Source organism: Pelophylax lessonae, assembly GCF_965119305.1.
Source record: "Pelophylax lessonae genome assembly, chromosome: 1".
Lineage (NCBI taxonomy): Eukaryota > Metazoa > Chordata > Amphibia > Anura > Ranidae > Pelophylax > Pelophylax lessonae.
In genome coordinates, this window is record NC_138768.1 from 57,623,529 (window position 1) to 57,649,341 (window position 25,813).

At 42.8% G+C, this 25,813-nt stretch overlaps 1 protein-coding gene across 4 annotated transcripts in view; it reads left to right on the forward strand.

Moving 5' to 3' along the window:
- The window catches only part of DCC (DCC netrin 1 receptor), a 1,040,152-nt gene that overhangs the window by 661,761 nt on the left and 352,578 nt on the right, over positions 1 to 25,813 (forward strand). For all 4 annotated transcript variants that reach the window (XM_082267705.1, XM_082267706.1, XM_082267707.1 and 1 more), the window contains exon 7: positions 7,158 to 7,278. In XM_082267705.1, coding sequence (XP_082123831.1) covers positions 7,158 to 7,278 — 121 coding nt within the window. The remainder of the gene's footprint in view (positions 1 to 7,157; positions 7,279 to 25,813) is intronic.

Below are 25,813 nucleotides of genomic sequence, written 5' to 3' on the forward strand. Positions count from 1 at the left end.
TGCGCACACAGTCTCGGCTGCACGCATGCACGCACGCACTGCCGGAGCCGCGCTCCCGATGTGATTGGACACAGTGGGGGGCAGACCGCGGGAGGAGGGGGCTCGATCACCACCGGCCTGCCGTGATCTTCAGCAACACTGACAGGAGAGCCATCTGGAATGTAAACAATGCAAGATGGCTCTCCTGTCAGAGAGGCAGGGAAAGATCCTGTGATTCAGCTAGGCTGAATCACTGATCTCTCTCTGCCTCTGTTAAATCCCCCCCCCCCCCACAGATAGAAAGTAAAAATAGTGAACACATTTAACTCCTTGATCACCCCTAGTGTTAACCCCTTCCATGGCGGTGTCATTTATACAGGAACAGTGCATATTATTTAGCACTGATCACTATATTAATGTCACTGGTCCCCAAATTGACCGATATAGTTTTTTTAATATTTTAATATTTTGGTCTTCAGATATTGGTTTCGGCCGATATTTGCCGATATTTTCAGACATGTAAATTGTTTTTTTTTCACAGGTACTCTTGTGGAGGTACCTGGGGGGGTCTAAGAGCCCGTTTACATAGGGGCGACGCTACTTGCTGGCGAGACCTCGGCATGACATGCACGGACTTCATATCATTAAAGTCAATGCAGGTCGCCTCAAGGTCGCCCCAAAGTAGTACAGGACCCTTTTTCTAAGTCGGAGCGACTTGTGTCACTCCTATTAGAACGGGTCCTGTGCTAATCAATGGCAGGCGACAAGTCGCGCTAGTGTGAATGGGGTCTAAAAGACCCCAAACCCTCCTCGGCACTGAAAAGCATTAAAAACGCCAAGTTTGGCTGTTTTGAATGCTGTCAGTTTTTTTTAATTCGGCGCCAAGTGGTGTCATAGCAGGTTTTTTACATGGAGACCCGATCAGAGCCGAATGCGGCTTTGATCGGGTCTTTCGGCAGCCGTGCAGGTAGGATGCCTGGGTCTCCCGGTGGGACGGGAGACCCGGGCAAGCCGCGGAAGGCGGCGGGAGGGGGGACATCCCCTCCCGCTCCTTGTAATGACAGCCGAGCGGCTTCTCAGCCTCATTGGTTGCCATTACAAGACAGCCGACCGTCGGCTATGGACGCTGCTACCAGGGTGATGCCTCCGGTACAAGCACTTTCCGAAATATCGGTTATATCGGTCACCTTGGTGGCATATTCCGATATATCGGGGAAAGTGCATATCGGCCCCCGATATACTGGTGGTGCCGATAATTGGTCGATCCCTACCAAAAGGTGTCACCAAGTGTCAGATTTGTCAGCCGCAATGTCGCAGTCCCGATAAAAATCGCTGCCCACCGCCATTACTAATGAAAAAAAAAAAGTCCAAAAATCTATCCCATAGTTTGTAAACGCTATAACTTTTGCGCAAACCAAATAATATACGCTTTTTCTGATTTTTTTTTTTACCAAAAATATGTAGCAGAATACAAATTGGCCTAAACTGATAAAAAAAATTGATTTTTTACATTTTTTTATTGGGAATGTTATATAGCAGAAAGTAAAAAATAGTTTTTTTTTTCAGAATTGTTGCTCTTTTTTTAATTGCAAAAAATAAAAATTGCACAGGTGATGAAATAACACCAAAAGAAAGCTCTATTTGTGGGGAAAAAAAGGACATCAATTTTTTTTTGGGTACAGCATGGCATGACCGTGCAATTGTTAAAATAACGCAGTGCCGAATCACAAAAACTGGCCTTGTCATTAAGGGGGCAAATCCTTCTGGTCAAGAAGTGGTTAAGGGGGCAAATCCTTCCGGTCCAGAAGTGGTTAAGGGGGCAAATCCTTCCGGTCCAGAAGTGGTTAAGGGGGCAAATCCTTCCGGTCCAGAAGTGGTTAAGGGGGCAAATCCTTCCGGTCCAGAAGTGGTTAAGGGGGCAAATCCTTCCGGTCCAGAAGTGGTTAAGGGGGCAAATCCTTCCGGTCCAGAAGTGGTTAAGGGGGCAAATCCTTCTGGTCCAGAAGTGGTTAAGGGGACAAATCCTTCCGGTCCAGAAGTGGTTAAGGGGGCAAATCCTTCCGGTCCAGAAGTGGTTAAGGGGGCAAATCCTTCCGGTCCAGAAGTGGTTAAGGGGGCAAATCCTTCCGGTCCAGAAGTGGTTAAGGGGGCAAATCCTTCCAGTCCAGAAGTGGTTAAGGGGGCAAATCCTTCCGGTCCAGAAGTGGTTAAGAGGGCAAATCCTTCCGGTCCAGAAGTGGTTAAGGGGGCAAATCCTTCCGGTCCAGAAGTGGTTAAGGGGACAAATCCTTCCGGTCCAGAAGTGGTTAAGGGGGCAAATCCTTCCGGTCCAGAAGTGGTTAAGGGGGCAAATCCTTCCAGTCCAGAAGTGGTTAAGGGGGCAAATCCTTCCGGTCCAGAAGTGGTTAAGGGGGCAAATCCTTCCGGTCCAGAAGTGGTTAAGGGGGCAAATCCTTCCAGTCCAGAAGTGGTTAAGGGGGCAAATCCTTCCGGTCCAGAAGTGGTTAAGAGGGCAAATCCTTCCGGTCCAGAAGTGGTTAAGGGGGCAAATCCTTCCGGTCCAGAAGTGGTTAAGAGGGCAAATCCTTCCGGTCCAGAAGTGGATAAAGTGTCTCAGAACTGAGTATTTAGATTGTAGAATAAGCTGATTACTGCTGCTTCTATTTGTATGTTCAGGCCAGGAGTACATTTTTAGGGGGTGGCTGAGTGACACTCTGATAATATGTGCTGCCCTTGGCCACCGTCGCGGTGCCATCTCTACAGATTCAAACCTTATAATGCCACTTGTATTCTGTAAGCCATCATCCCGATGCTAAGCACAGCTGACAGCGCAGTCACAGCACAGGAGGTAAAGCTAATGTTTGATGTTTTGGATGGCCTCAAGTTTTTTTTTCATGGCGACGGCTGAATTTGATTTGCTGGTCTCATTCCCCAGAGCGAACAACACCGCTGCTCTTCTTGTCTGCAAATATGCTCTCTACTTATTTCAACCACAGCCCGGCTTCTTGGAAAGGGTTCAGATGTGACGGGATGCCACGCGTTTGTCTTATCCTTGAAAGCAGCGCCCGCCAGCCAAACATTTTCGATTAAACTTTTGCTCCGATGATAATTCCCACAGGTGCCTTAACATAAAGAGGCCTTAAACTGCGGCAACGAGCAAGCTGACAGGTTCACACTTTACATCGCTCCCAGACACGGCTTCTCATCCCGAAACACAACGAGGACCCGAGACAAGCCGGTTATTAAAATTGTCATTCCCTGTCTCAGGATCATCACTGCGCTTTATAATATCGGCAGACGTGGAACACTATGGAATTTATTAAATAATGTGCAAAGAGCAGCAAAGGGCATCCGTTTTCTTTCATCAAAGACCTCAACCAAGAGTCGTTACCCCCCTTGTGCCACGTTTCTGCTGCATTTCTGTAATTAGGGTTTCAAGTACAGCCAGAGTCATATCATAACAGCAGCCAGTTACACAGCCAGGGGAAAGTTAAAGCGGTAGTATCCCCGTCAGTGGTGTATTTTGGTTTTGTGCTGCCCTAGGCAAGACTAAAATTGGACGCCCCCCTCCCCCTCATATGTAAATTTGTCCCACTCCTTCCTTTTTAATGGATGTGACTCTCTCCACAATTGAAGGACTACAAGTCCCAGCATGAACCCCTGAGATCTCACGAGAGGGGGGGGGGGGTGAGGGAGGGAGAGAGAGAGAGCGGGGGTGAGGGAGGGAGAGAGAGAGGGGGGATGAGAGAGAGAGGAGGGAAAAGAGAGAGAGAGAGGGGGGTGAGAGAGAGAGAGAGAGGGGGGTGAGAGAGAGAGAGAGGGGGTGAGAGAGAGGGAGGGTGAGAGAGAGGGAGGGTGAGAGAGAGAGGGAGGTGAGAGAGAGAGGGAGGGTGAGAGCGATGGCTCTAGCAACTTGTGGCCAATAGAGTCTTAGGTGGAAGGGGGGGGTGCTTTTTTGCTGCCCCCCTGCAAAGTGCCACCCTAGGCCTGGGCCATGTCTTTTTTAATTGGTTTGCGCAAAAGTTATAGCGTTTACAAACTACGAGATAGATTTTTTGACTTTTTCTTGTTTTTTTTGTTTTATTAGTAATGGCGGCAATCTGCAATTTTTAGCAGGATCGCAACATTGCGGCGGACAGATTGGACCCCTAACTTAAATTTTTTTTACACTTTTTGGGGACCAGTGACAACAATACAGTAATCAGTGCTAAATAATATGCATTGTTACTGTATAAATGACGCTGGCAATTTGTAGCAGAGCAGGTCTAAGATGTGCCGACAGCGTCTGTCCTGAGGGGCGGAATGCGATCAGGCCAGTCTGAACCAAAATGGGGAGAAAGATTGCCAGAAGGATGGTGTGTACCCAGCCTTTTCTCCATCTAGAACCTCTCTCTGCCACTAATTATTGTCCCTGTCTGATGGGTGACCTGTCCCTACACTTGTACTAATCTTCTGTGCTCTTTCTCCTGAATATCCCCACATCCATGATCTTCGGGTGCTGCAGGGGCTAATAGGAGCACCTTCACCTGTGCCAAGCACTCGTTCACAAGGCCAACTATGCCTGGCTTTTCCTGCTATCACTTCTTACAACAAAAAACGATCTATAAATAGAGGATGGGTGGATGAAAGAAAGGTCTGCCTCCTCCATTCATAGAGTGCCTTTCATCGCGGCTTGTGTGAATGGAGCAGGGGTATGGGGGGGGGGGGGGCAAAAGGGTGGGCCTGTAACAGGTGAAACTGCTTGTATAAATCTTCCATCCTCTGCCCCCCTCCTTCATGTAGATACCATACTTGGTGCTCCCTAAACTTCAGCATTAAAGGCCTTTTAGAACTGCCTATAACTCTATAATTAAACTTTACATTGCCCCAGATGGTCTGTCCTTTACAGAAATGGATCTGGTGGTGGGTGGACTCACGTGAGCTTGTGGGTTGAGGAATGACCTGGTCCATAGCTAATAAGAGTACAAAAAAAGAGATCGTTTATGGTTCAGATTAGAGATGAGGTTCGGAGGATGCCCAAGCTCAACTCTACTGAGCACAGCCTAGAAGTTTTGGCCTTACTTTTAGCATAGTTCACCCCAGTGCGGTCAGATCCAGGGTGTTCCAGTTTCAGGAAATAGTGTAGAACATGCTGCATTTTTTAGGTACTGGACTGTACTGTAGTGTAGTAAAATGTATCAAAAGCGTGCCAAAATGCACCAGAAAGCATCAAAAACATGTATGCAGAAATGGAGTGCGTTTTTGTGGTGTGAACCGGCCCTTAAAGTGATACCGAAGTCTCGGTTGTTTTTCTTTAACCACTTTACCACCGGAGGATTTTGCTGTCTTACGTCTGGGCCACTTTTTGTGATTCGGCGCTGTGCGAATTTAACTGACAATTGCGCGGTCGTGCGACTCCGTACCCAAATGAAATTGACGTCCTTTTTTTCCCACAAACAGAGCTTTCTTTTGGTGGTATTTGATCACCTGTGCGATTTTTACTTTTTGCGCTATAAACAAAAAAAAGAGCGTAAATTTTGAAAAAATAACAATATTTTTCACATTTTTTTATATGAAATTCCCCTAAAAAAAAATGTAAAAATCAAAATGTTTTTACATTTTTGGCCAATTTGCTTTCTGCTACCTATGTTTGGTAAAAAAAATCGCAATAAGCATATTTTGATTGGTTTGGGCAAAAGTTATTGCGTTTACTAACTAAGGGAAAGATTTCTGTCATTTTTGGTGTTTTTTTTTTAACGAGTAATGGCGGCAATCTGCGATTTTTTTTTGCGGGACTGCGACATTGCGGCGGACAGATCGGACCTCTGACTGACATTTTTGACACTTTTGGGGGTACCAGTGACATTACTGCAGTAATCAGTGCTATATATATGCACTATTACTGTAAAAATGACACTGGCAGGGAAGGGGTTAATTTTATTGGAGAAGGAGGGGTTAGTGTATGCCTGGTGCTTACTGAAGTGTGTGGGGGAGGTGACTATGTGACACAAGGACAGATCGAGGGTTCAGCTATGCTGAACCCTGCAATCTGACCCTGCCTGTCACTTCGGAGATCCGCCCGCTTGTGTTTACACAAGCGGGCGGATCTCCACACTCGCTTCCCCGACGATCCTCCCCTGGCCCGACTCCCGCTGTGACTGATTACAGTGGGAGCGAGCCTCCGGCGGTGCGCGCGCACCGCCTAGAAGGGGGAGGGTCTGCCGACGTAGGTCTACGTCGTCAGACCTACAAGAGCCACTTTGCCACAGTAGTATCAACGTGAGCAGCGGTAAAGTGGTTAAAATGAACAAACATTTATACTTACCTGCTCTGTGCAGTTGTTTTGCACAGAGCAGCCTGGATCCTCCTCTTTTCGGGTCCCCAGCCAGTGCTCCTGGCCCCTCCCTTTTCTCGAGTGTCTCCACAGCAAGCAGATTGCTATGGTGGCACTCGAGCTGAGCCGCAGCTCTGTGTGTCCATTTACCCCGCCCCATCTCTCTCCTTGTTGGCTAACTGACTTTGACTGACAGCAGCGAGCGCCAATACGCTCCAATCAGGAGGGAGAGTACTGATCGGCCGAGGCGCTAGTACACATTGGTAGATCGAGCCCAGGTAAGTATTAAGGGGCTGATGGGGGCTGCTGCACACTGAAGTTTTTTTTTTTTATCCTAATGCATAGAATGCTTTAGGATAAAAGACCTTCTGCCTTTAGAATCACTTTAAAGTCTGTTACCAAGTCCAGGTGTGCAGACTGCAGCTTGGCTGTCTTGCAGTGCAGGGGAATGTCCAGTAGATGGCTGTGAAGAACAAAATTCATCAGTTTAATGTCTACTATATGTTGAAGGAGAACTCAGAGAGCCATCCATGATCTGTGACCCATGTGCAGCTGCTGTCATATCAGTAGAGCCTTTTCTATTTTGTGGGGTTCCCTTGGTATATAATATGTTAGGCCCCACATTATTTACAATATAGGTATGTAGCCACACCTTCTCCTGAGCAGGACTTAGTCAACTTCTAATGCCATGATGGAATGTGAGTGTTCCCTTATCTTGCGTGATTTAATGGAAGATATTTTTTTTATTAAAAGGAAATATGCTGTTTCAGTTAGCTGCCCAGGAGTAGCTCTGATTATCTGCAGGACATGCCATTTTCCTTTCATCTGCCAGAATCTTCATAATGATGTATTTTTCTCATTGCAGAGTGGCAGCAATCTCAGGATATTAGGTCTTGTGAAGTCGGATGAAGGTTATTATCAGTGTATCGCTGAGAATGAGGCTGGGACCGCTGAGACATACGCTCAGCTCATCATCCCTGAACCTGGTAAGTAATACATTTTATCTGTAGCATGCTTGCCAGTGATTTGTGATATGCAATGTCTGAAAATTGTAACAAATGACATTTTATTAGTCTGTTAAAGGGTCAGTACATTTAATTTAAAATGGACGTTTTAGTTCTGGTGGGTACCATTTAGTTGAATCATTGCAATTATTGAGATGAAAAAGATGGACACCATTTGGCAAAAAGTATGTAAGCAAAGTGCTCATTCTTGCCACACCTCCAGTTACGGAGACCACTAGAATTTGACTTGCAAAAATAAAAAATCGGTTAAACTAAAACCGGCCATAGACAGTTTGAATCTGGGTCAATCCCTGCTGAATATCGCCTTATCAATCATTTGCATTTTTATTCTTGTGGGCGATTGTGTAGGCAGGGCCCTATTGCCCAGGGCCCTTTAATGCTCTTAAGATGGCATTGGACAGCAGTGAGGTTGTATGTCCAACTGCCTACAGTATTTGCCTGAGGCCCCGTTCACACTGGGGCGATCCGACTTCCCGGGGCGACCTCACAGGTCGCGGCACGCTGCTCGCACCGCGACCTCGGAGGGCCGGCACGGACTTCATAACATTGAAGTCTATGCAGGTCGCTCCGGGTCGTCCCAAAGAAGCTCCGGACCCTTTTTCTAAGTCGGAGCGACTTGTGTCGCTCCTATTAGAACGGGTCCGCAGCTTCCCTATGCCAGGCGACCTACGGCGACCTGTCAGGCGACCAGGTCGCCTGACAGGTCGCCCCAGTGTGAACGGGGGCTTACAATTGGTAAACAGTAATATTTAGAAAAGAAAAAATAGCAAGGAAAAAGTTGGGGACCCCTATATAAACATTTGACAACAACTTCCACTATACCTAGAGCTGCAGGAGTAAGGGTCAGCAGTTGTAAGTTAATGAACACCATTGAAAGCTGCAGAGTACCAGTATCTGTTTAAAAATGAGCCACCGCCTGTTTACAATCACAATTACTAGCATGCCAAACTTTTGCCAAAAGAACTTGGCAGAGTGCTGAGTTGAGCGCTCACTGACTCACAATACCATCCTTGACTACCCATCCTAAATATCAAGATCTTTAGCAGCTAAAGAGCTGCAATAGAGTTGACTTGCTCCCTATAATTTCATGTAAATTTAAATGTCTAAGTTGATTCTTCACTGAAGGATGGATTGTAGAGGATGGTACGTCTATGTGCAAAACTTAACCACTTAAGCCCCGAAGGATTTTCCGATTCGGCACTGTGTGACTTTAACGGACAATTGGGCGTTCGTGCAACGCTGTACCCAAATGAAATTGACGTCCTTTTTTCCCCACAAACAGAGCTTTCTTTTGGTGGTATTTGATCACCTGTGTGATTTTTATTTTTTGCGCTATATACAAAAAATCAGCGTCAATTTTGAAAAAATAACAATATTTTTCACATTTTTTATATGAAATTCCCCCAAAGAAAAATGTAAAAATCAAGATTTTTTAACATTTTAGGCCAATTTGTTTTCTGCTACATATTTTTGGTAAAAAAAATCGCAATAAGCGTATTTTGATTGGTTTGCGCAAAAGTTATTGCGTTTACTAACTAAGGGAAAGATTTATGTCATTTTTATTGTTTTTCTTTTTTAACTAGTAATATCGGCGATCTGCAATTTTTTTTTTTTTTTTGCGGGACTGCGACATTGCGGCGGACAGATCGGACCCCTGACTGACATTTTTTACACTTTTGGGGGGACCAGTGACATTACTACAGTAATCAGTGCTATACATATGCACTGTTACTGTAAAAATGACACTGGCAGGGAAGGGGTTAACTTTATTAGAGATCCAGGGGTTAAGTGTGTCCCTAGGGGCGGGCTTCTAACTGTCAAGGGGCGTGGCTTTTGATGTAACCACAGAGACATACGATCCTACATAGCAGGATTGTATGATCTCTGCAGTTACACCAGGGAGAATGACAGGCGGCTTTGTTTACATCAGCCGCCTGCTTTTCACCCTCTCCAGCGGGAGAGTGCAAGGGACCGGCGGACATCAGAGCCGCCGGTTACACGCCCGGGGATGAGCGGGGGCAGGAGCGTGCCTCCAGCGGCGCGCACTCGCTCCCTACAGGCTCCTTGGCGAGCAACGTAGTACTACGTCGCTTTGCCCAGGAGGGGCTGACTGCCGCAGTAAATGTACTTGCGGCGGTCGGCAAGCGGTTAATGTATCCCATTTTCTGTAAAATATAACCCCCAGTCCTTCAACACAACACAGTTGTCCAATCCCTCCTTTGTGAAGAGCACCACTCGCCCTCTCCATGATCCAGTGCTGCCCTCTACATCCTCCTTTGCCACTGGTCTTTTTTCTACCCAGCCTCAGGGTAGAAAAAACTGGAAGTGGATTTCACTTCCTGTGAGCCCGGGGTTTCATGGACACACTTCCTGGGGGTGTAACATCACACAGCCTGGAATCACAGTATAGAATAATATTTACATGTTCACAAAGTAAGTGCTGATCAATGCAGCATTGTGAGAATTGTCCATCAATAATGCTGGAGAGAGTACAGAAGTTTGCCGTGTGGAAATAAGGGGTTTAATAGAGAAGGGAAGGACTGGAGTTGGGGTAAACTTTAAACAGTCTGATTTCTGATCTGTTCTAGCTTTAGTGGCTCAACTCCTATCTGAATATAGGTCCGCTTTATTCTGGCATCGGGCCTACAGAGCCTGATTCAGGCTTTGGGGTTGGGGCCTTACCAGCCATAATGCAGAGTCCAGGTAGACTTAGGACCACAAGGAGGCTAACCACTTTGCTCAAATTTGCTAAACAACTCCAAATCTGCTGCTGTGGACTCTTTATGCTGTAGAATGTATTATGTGTGGCTTAACATGAATTAATGCAATGCCGCTCAAATTGAATTACAGAGCAAGTTTGGCAAAAGACATCTTGATGATTGTGGTCATGATGCCACTTTGGATTCTTGCTAACTTCCCTTTTAGTGTCGGTTCACACTATTGCAATCCGACTTTGGGGACGACCTGTGAAGTCGCATGCACCGCGACTTCGGCGCGACTTTTCACGGACTTCACATAATGGAAGTCAATGCAAGTCGCTCCGATGTCGCCCCGAAGTAGTACAGGAACTATTTTCTAAGTCGGAGCGACTTGAGTCGCTCCTATTAGAACGGTTCCCGTAGCACAGAATGGACCGCGGTAGTGTGAATCGGGACTTAAAGATTTATTTTGCCTGAAAACAATAATACTTTTTGACCTTGTGTTTTCTTCATAGCAGAATGTCTTTCTTTAATTATACATTTTTAGAATGGTCTTTTTTATTCTGTAAATTAAACCTGAACGCCAAACAGATATAAAGAATGCCATTTAGATTTGTTATATTAAAAAAAAGGGTTTCTAGTGCCAACTGCTATTAAAAACTGAATATGCCTTTGTATTAGCATCCTTTTAGCATCATAATACTTAGACTAGCCTTTCTCAACCAGGGTTCCATGGATCCCTGAGGTTCCTTCAGAGGTTGCTAGGGGTTCCTTAAGAAGAGAGCAGTGGCAGATTGAGGGGTCATTGACCACCAGTATAAGGGGACACTTCTACACTGACCAACAACGTAAGGGGGCACAGGTACACTGACTACCAATGTAAGTGGTCACTTCTACATTGACCACCAATGTAGGTGGTCACTTCTACATTGACCACCAGTGTAAGTGGTCTCTACAATTTTCGCCGTCTGTGTTTCTTTTGTGGTCATTTTTATTATTTGGTTAATGAGTATACTCTATTCTTTAATTATTTTATTCAAAATTCCCTATGCTAATGCACTTGAGCTGTAGGTCCAATCATTTTAGTAGGGTTCCGCAAGACTTGAAAACTATTCTGGAGGTTCCTCTGTGATAAACAAATGTTGAGAACGGCAGACTTAAGCCTCGTACACACGCGTCGAAAATTGGCAGGGAATTTTCGTCCGACGACCGATCTGCCGATTTTCGGCTTGTTAGTATGATGCTTCCGACAACCAACTCCGAATTTTCGGCCGAAAAAAATATGGTGTGCAGACTATTAAATTTTTGTTGGCCGTCAACACAATGGCCGATTTTCGTGCAGTCAGTACAGATTTCGACAGGGAAAAATCTGATGAGCAAGACTGGGCATGCTCAGAGAAGAAAGAACACAAAGAAAGCAAACCAACACATGACATCACTTCTGAAGTAGAATTTTGTTGGGCGAGAAAATTCGTGTGCAGTCTAGGCACATTCCAACCAACAAAACACAACTCTTGACAAAAGACGGGCGATCGGTCGGCCGATAATCGTTGCGTGTGTTCGGGGCTCTAGACTAAGTGAGGGAGACTTTCAGAGCTACATTGATTTGCACAGTGCTGTCACGTGTTTACAAGAGGTGAAGGCACAAGGGGAACTTCATCTATATTATTCCGCTCCTTTGTTGTCCAATTAGAAGGATGGAAAGGTTGTGTATTCAGAGGTATATTTACCTGGAGCTTGCTCGTATCTCTGGATCTAATGATTGTTTTGACAAGATAACCTCTACTAAAGCTGGCCATAAACTATGTGAATTTTGGCTAGTCCTGATGAAACTTGCTTTGTGGGTGGCCCTGTCACCACCCTCCCACCTGAAATCCCTTAATTAAAAAAATCATGGGAGCCAGAAAAGGCCGAAAAATGACTGCATCCAATCACATGCAACCGCTGTTTTGGTATTCTGACAACCGATGCTGGGAGACTCGACCATCTGTGCTGTATAGTGTGAATAGAGGAATCTGCTCACAGGCTGAATGAAAATAATCTAAGGCTCACAATAAATACATTTTTTTTTTCTTTTAATCGAGCGGGAGAATTTGTAGATTGACTTCTGTACAACCACCCTGCCCTTACATGGATCGAAATTCTTCTGGACCCTTCTGAACTGGCCAAATTTTGATCCATGTATGGCCAGCTTAGGAGTGTATGTCCAGTTCTAATCTCTACTCTGTACAAAGAAAGTTTGGAGGCATCCATTGTTCCTCTTCTCTTTGTTTCATTATGGTCATTCTGGTCCATCAGTTTTGGTATCCTCTGGGTCACTGACCTGGAACCAGGGGCGTAACTACAGGGGTTACAGGGGTTGCAATTGCTACCGGGCCCCATGCTCCAGGGGGCCCAGTAGCAAACCAGTGGGTGAACTTTCAGGATCGCAAAGGTCACACTTGCGACCGGGCCCTGGCATTGCACCACTGTGGGGAGTCCCCAAGATTGCAGGAAGGGGGCCCACTGCAGAACTTGTGAAAGGATCCTCCTGCGGGACCGTAATAAAAGGCCATGCAACGAGAGTAAAGAGCCCCAGGATTAGTGGGAAGAGCCCTGGGCTTGAAGGGAAGGGCCCCGGCCAGGGGTCTGGGGGGCCCTTCATGGTTTCTTGCATCAGGGCCCTGAAGGTTCTAGTTACGCCTCTGCCTGGAACAAGTATGCAGATCAGAAGTTCCGACTTCAATTTGATTTCCCTGATCTGTTGGTGACCTACAAAGCACTGTTGCCAGGAAATTAGCAAATTCAGAAGCTGGTGGTGTACATATCCCCCTCAGTACAGGTTTCCGTTATGCAATTTTCTTGATGTGCTAAGGCTGTATTGTTCAGGTTTGTAACAGGTTTGCTTTACGTGACAGAGAAAATGATGAAAGTTGAGTTCCAAAATGTGCTGTGTTGTTTCTACAAAGGTTCCTGAGCCAGCCTGATGTGATATTATATACTTTGTTATCAGTGGATTTAGGAGAAATTACACACCAGGGGCCTGTCTGTTTTTATCTGTAGCTTTGGGTACCTGAGCTTCTCACAGTGCCTCTCCTGACCTCCCTCATCTCAGCTCAATGAAAAGTACCAAAGCCATAAAAGTTGCTCCCAGTGATAAATTACTGGCCTGGGAGATGCCACAGACCTGTACCTTGCAGAGACAATAAAAGCTGTGCATGGTTTTCCTTTCCACTTTCTGGAGATATAAGGCCAAGCGAGTTTCCGAATAAGCTTAATTTATGAGATTCTATGTCCACTATTATTTATAAAAAAAATAAATAAAAAAAAGTAAAAAAAAAAAAAAAAATAATAAAATGGTAGTCTTTTCCAGGGTTGGTAACTTTATGAAATACATAACCATACAAAATTTGGTACATTAAAATAAAGGTAGAAATATAATTTAAGAAATTAAGCCCTTAAAAAATATATATACAGTATATATATATATATATATATATATATATATATATATATATATATATATATATATATATATATATATATATATATATATACAGTATCTCACAAAAGTGAGTACACCCCTCACATTTTTGTTTGTAAATATTTTATTATTTATTATATCTTTTCATGTGACAACACTGAAGAAATTACACTTTGCTACAATGTAAAGTAGTGAGTGTACAGCTTGTATAACAGTGCAAATTTACTGTCCCCTCAAAATAACTCAACACACAGCCATTAATGTCTAAACCGCTGGCAACAAAAATGAGTTTACTCCTAAGTTAAAGTGTCAAAATTGGGCCAAAAGTGTCAATATTTTGTGTGGCCACCATTATTTTCCAGCACTGCCTTAACCCTCTTGGGCATGGAGTTCAGCAGAGCTTCTCAGGTTGCCACGTAAGTCCTCTTCCACTCTTCCACCGTCCGTTTGAGGATGCCCCACAGATGCTCAATAGAGTTTAGGCCTGGAGACATGCTTGGCCAGTCCATCACGTTTACCCTCAGCTTCTTTAGCAGGGCAGTGGTCGTCTTGGAGGTGTGTTTGGGGTCGTTATCATGTTGGAATACTGCCCTGTGGCCCAGTCTCCGAAGGGAGGGGATCATGCTCTGCTTCAGTATGTCCCAGTACATGTTGGCATTCATGTCTCCTTCAATGAACTGTAGCTCCCCAGTGTGGGCAGCACTCATGCAACCCCAAACCATGATGGTCCCGCCATGCTTGACTGTAGGCAAGACATACTTGTCTTTGGACTCCTCACCTGGGTGCTGCCACAAACGCTTGACACCATCTGAACCAAATAAGTTTATCTTGGTCCCATCAGACCACAGGACATGGTTCCAGTAATCCATGTCCTTAAGCTGCTTGTTGTCACCCAAACTGTTTGCGGGCTTTCTTGTGCATCATCTTTAGAAGAGGCTTCTTTATGGGGTGACAGCCATGCAGATCAATTTGATGCAGTGTCCGGCGTATGGTCTGAGCACTGACAGGCTGACCCCCCCAACCCCTTCAACCTCTGCAGCAATGCTGGCAGCACTCATACGTCTATTTCCCAAAGACAACCTCTGGATATGTCGCTGAGCACGTGCACTCAACTCCTTTGGTTGACCAAGGCAAGGCCTGTTCTGAGTGGAACCTGTCCTATTAAACCGCTGTATGGTTTTGGCCACCGTGCTGCAGCTCAGTTTCAGGGTCTTGGCAATCTTCTTAAAGCCTAGGCCATCTTTATGTAGAGCAATAATTCTTTTTTTCAGATCCTCAGAGAGTTCGTTGCCATGAGGTGTCATGTTGAACTTCCAGTGACCAGTATGAGAGAGTGAGAGCGATAACACCAAATTGAATACACCTGCTCCCCATTCACACCTGAGACCTTGTAACACTAACGAGTCACATGACACCGGGGAGGGAAAATGGGGAGGGAAAATGGTAATTGGGCCCAATTTGGACATTTTTTCTTAGGGGTGTACTCACTTTTGTTGCCAGCGGTTTAGACATTAATGGCTGTGTGTTGAGTTATTTTGAGGGGCCAGAAAATGTACACTTTTATACAAGCTGTACACTCACTACTTTACATTGTAGCAAAGTGTCATTTCTTCAGTGTTGTCACATGAAAAGATATAATAAAATATTTACAAAAATGGGAGGGGTGTACTGTATATATATGTATATACAGTACATATACAGTATATATATATATATATATATATATATATATATATGTTATTTTAAGTGATTGGCTAGTTTAATTATTGTATTAATTAATACCTTAATTTTCTGTCATCCCCTGCACAACAGAATTCAGGCTGACAGTGGCTGTGAGCCATTCACACTCTATTTTAGTGCCCCATATAGTCACCCTAACATGTTTTAGGTACTGGGAGAGCATGGGTGAGACCTCATGCATAGTGCTATGAGCAGGTTGTTGGCCAGGCAATGACACAAGAGACTGCAGAGCTGACTAGTGTAAACCTCTAATTCTATAGTGTGGCAGGTGTGTGAATCACAGGGCTGACTAATAAAATGTAAGTTCTTTTGGCAGCTTTACAGTTATTACATATGTATTTCAGCCATGTGTTTGGCTGTTTAGCTGGAGTCCTGCTTTAAAAGTTATTCCTGTTCCATCCACTCTGTATAGTTTTTATTTTTGCATAAATTATTCAGCTGTTATGGTCCAGTACCCAGAGTGAAATTACAATCATTTGAAGCTGAGGGATTTACAGAGAAAGGTGTCACTTGCCTTCTGCAAACCAATCTTATTTTCTTTTTTTTTTTTATCTTGTTGGGTGACTTCCGCTTCATGTAATTTCAGATGGCTTCATGGTGGGAATAACAATGCGCTTGCCATTCCACCCAAGCTGTGTACTGAATTCCAGATCTGTAATTCAAACGGACCTTCCTTTTAATTAAATTCAAAGCCATCCATGCATTTTTGTTATTCATTATTTATCTATTTGTTACAGAAAGGCAAGTCGGATGCTCGGGTTATGGAAGATGTTTGCAGGGGGTCATGCAGAAAAAAGATCTACATAAAAGCAAAACTCTGTTTTGCGGAGGGATCAATGTAAAAAAAAAAAAAAAAACACATAAAGAAAAAAAGAAAACACAGAGATTGTCACAAAGCATCATACTTCTCAAAACCCATCCCCAAACCTCTTCTGCCTTCACACTAAATAAATGAAAAAAACTATAATATAAAAAGCATAAAAATATGTGTGTGTGAGTGTATGTGTGTTTTTATTCTAATAATAAATAAAAAAGATCAGCAATTATATCAGCCTGGGATACCATGACTTTACAAGGCTATATCAGCCTGGGATACCATGGCTTTACATGTCTATATCAGCCTGGGATACCATGGCTTTACATGGCTATATCAGCCTGGGATACCATGGCTTTACATGTCTATATCCGCCTGGGATACCATGGCTTTACATGTCTATATCCGCCTGGGATACCATGGCTTTACATGGCTATATCAGCCTGGGATACCATGGCTTTATATGTCTATATCCGCCTGGGATACCATGACTTTACATGGCTATATCAGCCTGGGATACCATGGCTTTACATGTCTATATCAGCCTGGGATACCATGGCTTTACATGGCTATATCAGCCTGGGATACCATGGCTTTACATGGCTATATCAGCCTGGGATACCATGGCTTTACATGTCTATATCAGCCTGGGATACCATGGCTTTACATGTCTATATCAGCAAGGGATACCATGGCTTTACATGTCTATATCAGCATGGGATACCATGGCTTTACATGTCTATATCAGCCTGTGATACCAAGGCTTTACATGGCTATATCAGCCTGGGATACCATGGCTTTACATGTCTATATCAGCCTGGGATACCAGGGCTTTACATATCTATATCAGCCTGGGATACCATGGCTTTACATGGCTATATCAGCCTGGGATACCATGGCTTTACATGTCTATATCAGCCTGGGATACCATGGCTTTACATGTCTATATCAGCCTGGGATACCATGGCTTTACATGTCTATATTAGCCTGGGATACCATGGCTTTACATGTCTATATCCGCCTGGGATACCATGGCTTTACATGTCTATATCAGCCTGGGATACCAGGGCTTTACATGTCTATATCCGCCTGGGATACCATGGCTTTACATGTCTATATCAGCCTGGGATACCACGGCTTTACATGTCTATATCCGCCTGGGATACCATGGCTTTACATGTCTATATCAGCCTGGGATACCATGGCTTTACATGTCTATATCCGCCTGGGATACCATGGCTTTACATGTCTATATTAGCCTGGGATACCATGGCTTTACATGTCTATATCCGCCTGGGATACCATGGCTTTACATGTCTATATCAGCCTGGGATACCATGGCTTTACATGTCTATATCAGCCTGGGATACCATGGCTTTACATGTCTATATCAGCCTGGGATACCAAGGCTTTACATGACGTTATCAGCCTGGGATACCATGGCTTTACATGTCTATATCAGCCTGGGATACCATGGATTTACATGTCTATATCAGCCTGGGATACCAAGGCTTTACATGTCTATATCAGCCTGGGATACCATGGATTTACATGTCTATATCAGCCTGGGATACCATGGCTTTACATGTCTATATCAGCCTGGGATACCAAGGCTTTACATAGCTATATCAGCCTGGGATACCAAGGCTTTACATAGCTATATCAGCCTGGGATTCCATGGATTTACATGGCTATATCAGCCTGGGATACCATGGCTTTACATGGCTATATCAGCCTGGGATACCATGGCTTTACATGTCTATATCAGCCTGGGATACCATGGCTTTACATGTCTATATCAGCCTGGGATACCAAGGCTTTACATGACGTTATCAGCCTGGGATACTATGGCTTTACATGTCTATATCAGCCTGGGATACCATGGCTTTACATGTCTATATCAGCCTGGGATACCAAGGCTTTACATGACGTTATCAGCCTGGGATACCATGGCTTTACATGTCTATATCAGCCTGGGATACCATGGATTTACATGTCTATATCAGCCTTGGATACCAAGGCTTTACATGTCTATATCAGCCTGGGATACCATGGATTTACATGTCTATATCAGCCTGGGATACCATGGATTTACATGGCTATATCAGCCTGGGATACCATGGCTTTACATGGCTATATCAGCCTGGTATACCTTGGCTTTACATGGCTATATCAGCCTGGGATACCATGGCTTTACATGGCTATATCAGCCTGGGATACCATGGCTTTACATGTCTATATCAGCCTGGGATACCATGGCTTTACATGTCTATATCAGCCTGGGATACCATGGCTTTACATGGTTGTATCAGCCTGGGATACCATGGCTTTACATGTCTATACCAGACTGGGATACCATGGCTTTACGTGTCCACTGTATATCAGCCTAGGATACCATGGCTTTACATGTCTATATCAGCCTGGGATATCATGGCTTTGCATGGCTATATCAGCCTGGGATACCATGGCTTTACATGGCTATATCAGCCTGGGATACCATGGCTTTACATGGCTATATCTGCCTGGGATACCTTGGCTTTACATGTCTATATCAGCCTGGGATACCATGGCTTTACATGTCTATATCAGCCTGGGATACCTTGGCTTTACATGTCTATATCAGCCTGGGATACCATGGCTTTACATGTCTATATCAGCCTGGGATACCATGGCTTTACATATCTATATCAGCCTGGGCTACCATGGCTTTACATATCTATATCAGCCTGGTATACCATGGCTTTACATGTCTATATCAGCCTGGTATACCATGGCTTTAAGACCACATGCCACTTTCATACCACCCCATATTCTCTTCATCCATTTGTGGGCGCTTAAAGATGGGAATCTATAAAAAAAAATGAGTGTTCCATGCCCTCATTGCTCTGAAAGAAGTGAAAGAATGCATGTGCAGCCTACCTGCCCCGCCTTCAGTCAACTGACAAATGATCTCTCTTTACCACTTCACATGAATATTTAAAAAAGTATATATCCCATACAGATTTTAAAAATAAATTAAAATTACTATAATACACCTTATGTTAAAAAAAAAGTAAACCCCAACCCATGGTCTTCTTTTCTCTTCCCTATCCAACGGTTAGGGTCCTCAGTATGTATTGACATCTCAAAAGGGTCAATCATAAGTCTGTCTAGGCAAACTTTTTGAACCATTCTTACATATTGACTGCCAAGATGTACAGTAATTCTCTGACCCAGGAGTTGGCATCAAAATTAGAACCTCTGACCTCACCATGACTTGGAGCTTGGTGCCCCCAAAAGTAGTGCCAGGCAACTAACTGTTGTCAGAAAGACCCCCCCCCCCCTTATGTTTTCTTTAAAGGCAAACCATAATGGTTTTGGTCTAGCTTTATTTTACATTTTTTAAGGGTATATTTTATAAAAAAAAATGTTTTTACCTATTTTTTACTTTTTATATACAATCTATATTTAATATTTAATGAATGTTTAATCACTTGACGTCTGGACGGTTTTATCCCCTTCATGACCAGGGCATTTTTTTTACTGTTCAGCATTATGCTTCTTTAAAGGAGAAGTACAGCCAAAGCTCGTTTGGCTGTAATTCTCCTGTGGATCACAGTTCGTTCTGCACTCCTGTGACCCATTTTCAGCTGACAGCAGGCTAAAGCCCGCCGGTGGCTGTTGTCACAGAGCCGGTCCAGGCTGGGGAAAGATCGCGACCCTATGGTTGGGATCCGCTCAGAACCCAGCAGCTGGCTTAGCCTCTCAGCGAACTGCTGACTGAGAGCCTGAGCCAGCCTCTCCCACCCTCCTCCACAGCCCAGTGCTCCAGTGAGCTTGGGGGGTGGGGGAGGGGGGGCAGAACAGAGAGCTACTGACTTAGTGTCCATTCACACTGGTAAGACTTGTCAGGCGACTTGGTCAGCCTGACAAGTCGTGCACCATCGCTCCCACTGTGTAGTACAGGAGCGGCACAAGTCGCTCCGACTTAGAAAAAGGGTCCTGTACTACTTCGGGGGGCGACCTGGAGGCGACTTGCATTGACTTCCATTATGTGAAGTCCGTGCAAGTCGCGCCGAAGTCGCGCTACACGCGACTTCACAGGTCGCCCCCTAAGTCGGAGCGACCTAATGTGAACGGGGACTTACAGTCACCAGCTTTCTGCTCATGGAGCACTGAGAACTGAGCGATCAGCAGTGTTTGATCACTTGGTTCTCAGCCTTAGAGCCAATGGGGGACAATGCTGCATCCACTTAGGTACTAATCATTTAAAAAAAAATTAACTGGCAATTGAATGGTTATGCACCACTGTCCTTAACAAAATTTATAAAATTTTTTATTTATTCACCCTTTTTTTTTTTTTTTACTTTTTGCTATATGAATTAAAAAATACCAAAAATTAAAAAAAAAAAAAAAAATAAACAATATTTTCTACTTTATGTTATAAAACATATCCAATAAATAAAGCTAATTTCTTTATAAATTTTGGCCAAAATGTATTCTGCTACATGTCTTTGGTAAAAAAAAAAAAAAATACCAATAAGTGTATATTTTCTGGTTTGTGTGAAAGTTAGTGTCTACAAACTATGGTATATATACTGGAATATACACATCTATAGATGCTATACTGGTAATGGTGGTGATCGTCAAATTATAGTGTGACTGTAAAAGGGTGGCGAGCAATCTGGCGCTAACAGACACTGGCTGGGGGGGGGGGGGGTCTCTAAATGACACTCATGTTGCTGATGACACTAATACAGTGATCAGTGATAATACTGTATGGGACTTTGCCTGTACCTGACGCCTGCTTGCAGTATATTTACTGTGAACGTTCGGCAGGTGGTTAATACATGACAAAGGATTCCCAGAGTGCTATGTGATAAGTAAATAATAATAACAGAGATTGTTGATACAGAAAATATCCAATTGCCTTAGGCCCCTTTCACACATACAGCCGTTCAGTTCATCAGTTCAGTCACGTCAAAATGTATCAGTTTTTCATTCATTTTTCATCCCTTTTTCATCCATTTTTCATTCTTTTTCACCTGTTTATTATCCTTTTTCATCCGTTTTTCATCCATTTTTCATCCATCTTTAATCCGTTTTTTTTTTACATCCACTACCAATGCAAAAACGGATGAAAAACGGACCGTTTGTCCGTTTTACATCCGTTTTTCGTCCGATCCGTTTGATGAAAAATAGGGCATTCATCCATTCAAGAAAACGGACATTGACGGAAGCGGATGAAAATGGACGGTAACGGATGATCATCCATTTTTCCATAGAGATGCATTGATGTCCGTTTTTCATCTGTCAACGGATTGATGAAAAACGGACTAACGGACAACATGTGTGAAAGGGGCCTTAAAAGCTTAGGAAATATTTTTTTCCACCCTTTGGAGCAAATAGGACCATGTTTTTTAAGAAATGTTTTGCCTTTCTCTGGAACAACTGTGGGTATAGGCATAAAAGTTGAAGGTGTTCTATTCATTTTTTTCCATTGGTTGAATTGATTGAACAGATTGGACTTGTGTCTTTTTTTTCTGGTGTAACAGAAAAGACCTGGCTTTATTAGTTACCTACAGCAGAGAAAAGTCAGGTCACCACCCTGGCTGTGTAGTCTGGCAGGGCTGTGTAAATCTCCGGACTGAATTGAGAGAAATACAAATCCTTTTTCAGTATAAACAGCTTCCATTTCCTATTTTAATTCTATATTCATCGGTTTGCCAAATATTTGGCTTTAACAATTTAAAGTAAGTGTGTGTTATTTCTTATGTATCTTGTATTACCTTTTATTAAAATCCCGGTATCTGGGAAACTGCTAAAAAAGAATGAATGCAGTTAAATATTCTTTTTGTCTGTGCATATCCTCCCTTTTTCTCCGGATCCAGTGTAAATAATATATTTCCCACAGGACGCGATTCTTTGGCTGTGATAATATTCCTGATGCGTGGATCATGTCAGCACTATAAGGTTTCCCTCCCCATGGAAATCACCTACTTTCCTTGCATAGTAGTGAGATATAATTTTCATGTTATTTTAATGCAGTGGCGAGGACAGCGTAACGGCCTTTTAGGAGCTGAATGTAGTGCGTCGGTTGCTTATAACAACTCTGGGGAACGCTAAACGAATCTTTTAAAAAGCCAAGTGATGATTGCATAAGGACGCATTTACATTTGAAATGTATGTCAGAAAATGCAGAAAGGTAAGCAGGAATCAGGCAGGCGCGTGTTCAGGAGTAAGTAAGCCAAGGAGGCTGGCAGTCCTCTCCTTTTCTCCTCCATAAATAGGTGCGCCTTTATTGTGGTTTTTTTTAGCTTAATTTAAAAGAGAATAGAAATAGTAAAAGTAATATAAAATTCCCCATTGATTCCTAGTCAGCCATAACAAAATAGGTAAAATATAAAAGAACGATTTCTATAGTTTAGAGCTGGCCCAATCGTTTTTAAAATGAATGTTTAGTAATTCTGCCTGTATTTTTTTTTTCTTATTGAGACTAAAAAAAGGAAATTTAAAAAAAAAAAAAAAAAATTGCTGGAATTATTTCAACATATCACCTGTCTATTCTTAGCTATACTGCTGAAAAAAAAAAAAAAAAAAAAAAAAGTTGTTTGTGAACCTCAATAGCTGAACCTAAAATCTAAATACTCTGAATCTGAGGAGCCAGGAGAATTTCAGTTTTTCCAATTCATTTTCTGTTTATTTTGCTGCCATAGAGAATAGAGATAGCTTCAGTTTAGTGTCCTGCAGCAGGTCTCTGGAAGTTTACAGATGATCACATATAAAATGTATTTTTTATTACCCTGTATATACAAGATTTCTATAGTTTAGAGCAGGCTCAATCATTATTTGAACAAATATTTAGTAATTCTGCCTGTATTTTTTTTATTGACAAAACTAAAAAAAAGAAAATAAAAAAAAAATTTTTTTTGTCGGAATTATTTCAACATATCACCTGCCTGTTCTTAGCTATACTGCTGAAAAAAAAAAAAAAAAACGTTGTTTGCAAACCTCAATAGCTGAATCTAAAATCGAAATACTCTGAATCTGAGCAGCCAGGAGAATTTCAGTTTTTCCAAAGTTTCCAAAGTAGTTTAGAGCTGGTTCAATCATTATTAAAACTAATATTTAGTAATTCTGCCTGTATTTTTTTTTATTGACAAGACTTAAAAAAAGGAAAAAAAAAAAAATGCTGGAATTATTTCAACATATCACCTGTCCGTTCTTAGCTAAACTGCTGAAAAAAAAAAAAAAAAAAAAACGTTGTTTGCAAACCTCAATAGCTGAATCTAAAATCGAAATACTCTGAGCAGCCAGGAGAATTGCAGTTTTTCCAATTAATTTTCAGTTTATTTTGCTGCCGTAGAGCATAGAGATAGCTTCAGTTTAATGTCCTGCATCAGGTCCCTGGAAGTTTACAGATGATCACAGATAAAATGTATTTTTTATTACCCTGTATATACAAGATTTTTATAGTTTAGAGCTGTCCCAATCGTTATTAAAACAAATGTTTAGTAATTCTGCCCTGTATTTTGTTTTATTGACAAGACTAAAAAAAAGGAAAAATAAAAATAAAATTTTTTGCCGGAATTATTTCAACATATCACCTGTCTGTTCTTAGCTATACTGCTGAAAAAAAAAAAAAACGTTGTTTGCAAACCTCAATAGCTGAATCTAAAATTGAAATACTCTGAGGAGCCCGGAGAATTGCAGTCTTTCCAATTAATTTTCAGTTTATTTTGCTGCCATAGAGAATAGAGGTAGCTTCAGTTTAGTGTCCTGCATCAGGTCCCTGGAAGTTTACAGATGATCATGTATAAAATGTATTTTTTAATACCCTGTATATACAATATTTTGGAGTGTGTCTTTAGTAATTATTGTTCATTCTACCAAAAGAGAGAAGACCTGGCTCCCAATTAGCATTCCAAATACTTTCAAAGGCTTTCATTAAGGTTGAGGTCAGGGCTCTGTGTGTAGCTCCCTAACAAAAACTCATCAAGCCATGTCTTTGAATATGGAGCTGGCTTTTAACAAAGGGGTACAGTGATGCTGGAACAGAAAAGGACCTTTCCCAAGGTCACCACAATTTTAGAAGTACGCAATTAAAAAAAAATAATAATAATTTGGATATGGAACTGGCTTTTGTACACAGGAGCCATTCATGCTGGAACAGAAATGGGCCTAACCAAAACCTGTACCACCAGGTTGGAAGAGCAAACTTTCCTAAAACATCTTTCTACACTGTAGCATTAACTTCACTGCAGACACCTGAACTTAATAGTTCGCAAAGGGAACCACACATTTTTGCCCATATTTTTGTAGCACCCTCCTAGTTAGGTTGCTAACAGTTTGAGGCAAATGTAGTTATTGGCTCCCCTGTAGCCAGTGGAGTGAATTTTAATTGCTTTTGGCTGTTCTGGGTTCTGCTGGTTGCGGGCTCAAATGTTTTCCCAGATTTTTGTTAGGTTCCAGAATTTAGTGGGTGGAGGAAGAAGACCCTCACTTACATATTCATATGGCCTTAGCCAATCCCTGGCAGGAAGAATGGCCATTAGGGTGTTGAGATGTGTATAAATAGACTGGGGTCTGGAACAGCAGGGTCCTTGCCCTGTAGGAGAAGACTCAGCCTGTGGCCCTCTGGGGGCACATAACTAAAGTTTAGAAGAGGCCATCTGGGTCCCAGCTTCAGTTAGAGCTAGGGGACCCATGTCTGAAGTTCCTGAGAGCAGTTGCAGGAAGTCCATATAGGATCTGACCTGGGGGCACACAGTACAGAAGCTGTCTGGTACAGCATTCAGGTACCCAGGACACAGCAAGTACAAGCCTTAAAAAATCCCAGAGACTGGTTAAGCCAACTTTTGAGAAAGCTACTTCAAATTTGTGGACTTAGACTTTACCTTCGTAATGGAGTCCCCTGAGCTGAAGTTCGTTTATCACTAACTTCAAAAGGGTGGCTGCACCCTGAAGTACAGTACGGTTAGAGAGTGCCCACCATTACTTTTTACACTAATTCAGGAGCTTTCCAAGACTTACCCTGCACCCTACCCAAGTTTATTAAGCAATAAATCTAAAAAAGACACTTAATGCCTGGTTCTTGTTAGGAGAGACTGGGAGCCTACCATTTGCCTGGCAATAGAATAGAACTCGGGACAAATAGTGGGACTCTTTAGGGGTCTGTGAGCTACATAGTAGTAGGTGTGATGGTCAGATGTCCACAAACGTTTGACCATATACTTCATTATAAGCAGGGAAACCAGAAAAACTGAGGTGGCACTAAGCAGTGTTCTGTGCCACCACAGGCTCTTTATACAATCATGGCACTGTTATGTTGGCATCAATGTTTTTTTTTTTATGAATGTCAGAATAAAGGCATTTTATATAAAACATGTACAGCAGGGGAAAAAAAATGGAAGAATCCATGTGAATGTTTTTGATGAAGTAAAGAACTTTTCTTTGCTCCAAGGGTTGTTCGCTCTCAGAAGGTAACATTTATAAATGGAATCTAAGAGCAGCACTTAGGCAGAAGTAATTTAGCTAAATGTTTGAGATGCAAGAAACATATGTTCCTATTACTAGGAAATATTACCTTTAACCAAACAGATGTCTCGGTAGCTCGTTTTTCATGAAGTGCAGTACATTATACGATATCTAGCTACCTTCCTGTCCTGGAGGAATGACAAATTCAGTGCTGTATACATTGCTGTATATGATGAGAGCTTAAAGAGTAACTCAACTTCTGTTGAGAAAAAAAAAAACATTCCCCTCTGGGTGATCTATGTACATTAAAAGGATTTTAACAAA